This window comes from Ixodes scapularis, unplaced genomic scaffold (assembly GCF_016920785.2).
Source record: "Ixodes scapularis isolate PalLabHiFi unplaced genomic scaffold, ASM1692078v2 PGA_scaffold2__306_contigs__length_199485367, whole genome shotgun sequence".
In the NCBI taxonomy this organism is placed as follows: Eukaryota; Metazoa; Arthropoda; class Arachnida; order Ixodida; family Ixodidae; genus Ixodes; species Ixodes scapularis.
The window spans coordinates 137,403,781-137,409,998 of record NW_024609857.1 but is presented as its reverse complement, the minus strand read 5'-3'; the positions used below and the strand labels follow the sequence as shown (position 1 = coordinate 137,409,998).

At 56.4% G+C, this 6,218-nt stretch overlaps 1 protein-coding gene across 1 annotated transcript; it reads right to left on the bottom strand.

The window, feature by feature from the left end:
- Positions 1–3,849: 3,849 nt before the first annotated feature.
- Positions 3,850–5,307, bottom strand: LOC115308683. Its single transcript, XM_040221923.1, has one exon. It carries the CDS (start codon positions 5,305–5,307, stop codon positions 3,850–3,852), a length of 1,458 nt encoding a protein of 485 aa, XP_040077857.1.
- Between the last annotated feature and the right edge of the window lie 911 nt (positions 5,308–6,218).

The window sequence follows — 6,218 nt, the reverse complement described above, 5'->3', positions numbered from 1 at the left end:
AAACAATTTTATTTACAAGTTATTTACAGACATCCTTGCCGTAGGTTCCGCAAACATTATACAAGGCCACATTGAAAAGTAATTCAGAAAACGACAGGTGGATAGCTCGTATAGAAACGTTATACAAACTGTATGGACGAGTGAGAAAAAGAAAGACTCTGAAAAGAGAGAAAAAAAAAAAAAAGAAAGATACACTATCGCCGTGCGGCAAGTAGTTGTCACACAAACCTGACCAGACTTGGCGGAAACGATTGAGAGGAAACGCAAACGATACAGTATGAGACCGCGTGAGCAATTATGCAATCTGTACGAAAAAAAAATCAATAAATCGAACAAAAAAGGACGCGAAGTTCCAAGGGGGGAAGAGCCACGGTCTACTTTCGCGCACCGCACACCTCAGCCAACGCCAACGCGCCTACAGTTCACAGGAACTCGCCAGTTTCCCACGCCTGACGTATGTCGTTGCACGCAGCGGCGACGACCTTCCTCGAGTTGTCGCTCGATGCACTCCCAATCACCCGCGTTCGGCTGCCGCGACGTCACCGATAGCACCCACCCCAACGTGGACACGAAGTAGCTCCAGGTTGGACGCGCGTCGAGATGGCATAGCACCATTGCGGTACGCGACTGCCAGATGGCGTGCAGGCCCAGCAGCATCATCACGTGCGCCACCTCCGTCTTATCCCTCTCCTCGAGTTGCAGATACTTGAATACGCTCCACTCCACTTCGAAGGAGTCCCTGAGCTCAAACGTCGTCCTCATCTCGTCCCAGAAGAGGTAGGCATTGCTACACTCGACTAGGACGTGCTGAATGGTCTCGGGCGCCCCGCAAAGGTCGCAGTTTAGGGACCACGGCACGAAGAACCCCTTTTGATGGAGCCAGGTTTTAACTGGAAGGACCTCCATGTGCATCCGGACGAAGAAGTCCCTTGTCGCCACAGGGATGGGAAGGATTCGCACGAGTTTGTAAAGTCGCGTCGCGTCGTCGGGCGTCGTTGGTTGTCTGTAGAGCGGTGGCGGGAAGGATGCGGAAACGGCATCCCAGTACAGCCGCCTCTTTCTGACGGTCGCCAGGTATTCCCAGGAGAATTGGGCCTGCAGAAACTCGATGGAGCTGGCGATTTCCTTGTAGAACCTCAGGGCGGCTCCCTTGGTCGTGCGGCCACTCGTGCTCACCATCCAATTCCCGAGATGTGGGAATCCAAGGTGGTGCAGCACGGCGATGAAGGTCGGGTCCTTTGCATCCCGGAAAAGCAGAAAACGCTGCACGTGCAGCTTGAGCACGATGTTAACGAGGCCCAGACCTCCGCTCTCTTGGTGCAGAAAGAGGTTGTTCCTTCGTGTGCTTTCCATGGCGGACTTCCACACGAACATGGCCCAGTTCCGGTGTACTTTTCCGGCCTGACTGCCCGGGCAGCAGACGGCCTGAGCCCTGTACAGCACGGCTGGGTAGCTGACTGTGTTGCACACGTGAGCCCGGCTGAAGAAAGACAAGTTTCTGCACCGCCAGGGCGACAGCTTGGCGGCAACGGAGTTGGCGGTTGGTCTCCACACTGCGGCCATTGATCGCTGCGGGTCCACCGGCACACCCAGGTAGCCGGCGAGCGAAGTGCTCCATCCTATATCTCCGAAAGTTCTTGGCGTAGTCGCCCATTCACCGAGCCACGCCCCCGCCGACTTCTGTCGGTTGATCATGGCTCCTGAGGCAGCGCAGAACCGGTCCACGTGTCGCAGGATGGTCTGCACCTGTACCTTGGACGAGCAGATAAACGAGACGTCGTCTGCGAAGGCCAGAACGCGGACGTCTTCGTCCCCAAGCCGTAAACCTGAGATGGATGGGTCCGCATTGACTGCCCGGCAGAGTGGCTCCAACTGCAGCGCAAAGAGGATGGGCGAAAGGGGGCAGCCCTGCCGAACCGACCTCCCGATGGAGATGGGACCTCCCCTCTGGCCGTTGATGAGAAGGCGCGTGGAGATGTCTCGGTAGCAGAGCGCGATCCACTCCCGCAGCTCCTCCCCCACGCCGAATCGATCCAGCGCCGCCAGGAGGAACCTGTGGGACACCCGGTCGAAGGCCTGCCGCAGGTCCAGCTGCAGGACCGCCAGGGGCTGGTGACCCTCCGACCCTCCGCCGTCGCCTCGCCGATCGCCCGCATGATGTGGAGGTTCCTGGATATTTTCCTCCCGCGAAGGCCGTAGGTCTGATGGGGCCCTATGATGGACTTGAGACCTGCGTCAAGTCGCCTTGCGAGGATCTTGGCCAGGATTTTATAATCAGAGCAAAGAAGACTGATGGGCCGAAAGTCCCCGACCTCGGAAATAGGGCCCTTTTTAGATTTCTTCGGGATCAGTACCGTGAAGCTTTGCCGCATGGTCGGAGGAAGTAGCCTTCGTCTGCGGATGTCATTCAAGGCTCGAGCCAAGATGGGGCACAGAGCGTCAGAAAAGATTTTGTAAAACTCTGACCCGATGCCGTCCGGGCCGGGAGCTTTGTTACGGGACAGGTGCTTGATTGCATGTTGGACCTCGGCCTCCCGGATTGGGCAGTTCAAAATGTCAACCGCCCCCTCAGGAACCGAAGGAGATCCCCGGAGAAAGGGCTCGAAGGCGACATCGTCAAGCCTCTCCTCCCGGAAGAGCTCCCCGAAGGACGTCTCGAAGACGCCCGCGATGTCTTCTCTTGAAGTGAAAACACGAGCTCCTTGCCGCAGCTCCTTGATAGTGTTCTCTGTTGCCCTTTTCCGCTCGTGTGTGCGGAAGATCTTCGAGGGCTGCGTCTCTCCCTCGAGTGTCTCGACTCTGCTCCTCACCTGGGCTCCCTTGTAGCGCTCCTCCAGCATGGCCAGCAGGTGCTCTTTGCAGAGCTTGATGTCGTCACTGAAGGATCCTGGACTGCTCTCCTCCTCCTCCAGCAGTGCCTTGAGGGTGTTCGTGAGGTGAATCCGAGCTTGACGTTCCTCTGCGCCCCTGCGGCGGCCGAGCGCGCACGCGGCATCCCGGAGCTTGATCTTGAACTCCTCCCACGAGACCGCGTCCGCGCCGCCCTCCTCCAGGTTCTGGAGAGCACGCCTCGTCTCCTCAATAAAATCTTCGCTTTCGAGGATGCTGGAGTTCATCTTCCAAGGCGTGTCGCGCCTTGCCCGCACACTTCCGGGGCCCCCAGCAAGAATCTCAGCCGCGACGAAACCGTGGTCTGAGAACGGAACAATCTTCGCATCGTAGGACACGACGCTCCCGGACCACTCGCCAGAGACGTAAACGCGGTCCAGCCGCGCCTGCGACGCGCCCCTCCACCTCGTGAACCGCGGCGAAAACTTGTCAAGCGTCTCCGTCACGTCCACAAGGTCGAAATCGCGCACGGCGTCGCGAACCGCAGCCGCACCCACGTCGGCTCTTGGGACTGCCGACCCGCTCACTCTATCGCGACTGTTAGTCACGCAGTTGAAGTCTCCGCCGACCACGAGCGTGGCGGGCGTGTCAAGAAGTGCGCGCAGTCCGACGAAAAAGTCCTTGCGCTCCCCCGGCCGGCTAGGGGCATAGACCGATATAAGGCGCACCAGCTGGTCTCCAAGGAGGCAATCGGCAAGTGCAAAGTGCCCACTCGCGCACAGTCTGAGGTCCAGCATTCGGATGCCAGTATTTTTTCTGACTAGGATGGCGGTTCCCCCGGAGGGACTAGCCGTGAGCGTCTGAACGCACCAAAAAACGTTTCCAAAAAAACGAACAAAACTTTTTGCTTTCTCAGCGGAGCAGATCTTTGTCTCTTGTATGAAAATGACGTCCGCGCTCTCCTCATTAATTAGATCTAATAAAAAACTTTTACGCTTCGTGGCGGTGACACTTATACAATTAAAGGTTGCTATTTTTAAACACTTCATTTAAAATTATTGTATATAAACAGAACACAAAGAAGCAGCCAAGACCAACAGTACAAATGTAGACGTGATAAGACGAGATGAAAGGTACAAACACAACAACTAAGAAAAGAGAACGAAAAGAAAACCAACGAAGCACAACTACCGAGTAAAAATCGAAAAGACAGAGTTGAGGAAAGATAACTCTCACCCAAATTATGGAAAGTGCCGGGTTTCCTCGCACATTCTTCAGTGAAGACCGATCCGTTTCGACGGGACGCGAGGCTGGGATTTCGGGAAGGTCTTTGTACTTTTTACGCGCACTCTGTCGTGTTGCCTTGCCCGTGTCCTTGAGAGGCGCACCTGCGTTGGGCTCCGGCGGGGGAGCTTTCCCCGGAGCGGCTGTCGGCGCTGGCGGAGTGGCCTCCTCCGCTTCTTCCCGCGAAGCCGTGGGCATCGTGGGCTCGGAGATGGAAGCCGCCGCGGCAGCCCTCTCCGCCGACACCGGGTCGGGCTCCCCCACCGAAGGGCCCGAGTCGGTGTCGTCTTCGTTCGGTGGTCCCCCGCGAATGTCAGCCGAGGGGACGGCTGCCGAAGGGTCCACGATCTCGCGTAGAGTCTGCAGCTCCGGAGTCGGATGTGCTTCGTTTACCTCGACTACTGCGGCCCCCTCCGTGTCGCCGTCGTCCAGCAGCTCCTGGTGCCGCTCGCGCAGTGGCTCGTGCCTCGTCTTGGAGGCGTACGTTGGGACACAGTCGGCCTCGACGTGTCCGTAGCCCCTGCAGCCGCGACACCACGGCGCCCTGCATTGCCTTCGCATATGCCCCAGCTGGTTGCACCGGAGGCACATGGGAGGCCGGCCGGGCACGGAGATGAGCACGGGATAGTCGGCCACGTGTCCCTGGTGCGGCAGCTCATCCCTTCGGCCCCCTTTCTTCAGGATGATCCTTACGGACCGCGTAGATGTTTCGACTTCGTAGTCGTCGGTCGGCGACTTCCACATCTCCCTGGTGATCTCTTCGACGACCCCAAACTCCGCGAAGGCGGCGCTGACCTCCCTATCTGTCACGTAGGTGGGGAGCCAGTGAACCCGCAGCACCACCTCCGTGAAGTTCGGGTCGACCACGACGCATTTCCGGCCTTTCACCTTGACATCCTTCAGCGCGGTCAGCTTGTCCTTAGCGTCTGTTGAGTTCAGGGTGCACACAAACACGTGGTTGAACTGGAAGGCGCCCAGCCCAACCACGTGCTTCATTCCAACAGTCGACTGCAACATATCGGCAAAGTCCTGAGTGCGGTAGGGGCGTCCTCTGGGGTCCCCATGCAGGAAAACGGTCTTCTCAAGCCTGCTGCCACTTGGTAGTAGCGGCAGCAGCATCTTGTAGCCCGAATCTCCGGCGTTGCTCGTATCCTGATGCGCGCCCTCAACGGGGGCAGCCGCTCCGTTGGCCATTCAGACGGTCGCGTGGGGGGAACGGGAGAGCGGAAAAAAAACGCGTCCGCTCCCACGCGCGCCCACGTCGGAACTGAAGGTTATCCGAGAGTGTTTTCTGGAAAGATACATGTCTGCTAAATTCGTTTCGAACCGTTGTACTTAGTTTCGTATTTGATATTTTCTACGTGTTCAGGACTTATTCATAATATTATGGCAATAATGACGTCTGCAATAATTTATTATTGCTGTGTCTTGTATGAGTTTTATAATGCGGTTTGCTTATCCTTTTATTTGAAATGTTTTGAAGATACGAAAACAATCGCATCGAATCAACAGCATATGTTTCGCACGGTTTGCCGGCCGTATCGGCCGTGTGCGTTTGAATGCCTGCGTTCACGACCGGATGACGGTTAAATTTCCCGATTAGTCGTGATGCGTGGAGTTTGCCTTAGTTTCAAACGTGTCCGAAAAAGACGGAAGCGACTGTGAGAAGTGGAACTTCGTCAAATCGGCTCAACAGCCAAGATCATGGCACGGGAACCGAAGTAAGTTTGCTTCTTTGTTCGTTAGGGCTATCTTATTTCCTGCGTTCAGAAAGCTTGTTATTGTCTGTAGATCGCTTGCTTTTAGCAGTATTATTAATTGTGCGTGAATGGTGTTATGCGAGGCTGTTTTTCTTCTTTTTTCCCCGATGCAGAGACTGTACTCGCTCAAGGTTCATCAGTAGCGGCGGAACTCTTTGGGAGACGGGGGGTGCGGGGGTGGGGGTCAAAGCGGATGGGGGAGGATTGCCTCCCTAAAGGCCTCCCTCTGTCGTATTGTTTGCTGGTAAACTAGAATGTCTGAAAGCGCGCGGTGCGGTGCCCCTCCATCGCCGACGCCATTGCATGCGGAGAGCTGGACCCGACAAAAAGCAGCGATTGATTGAT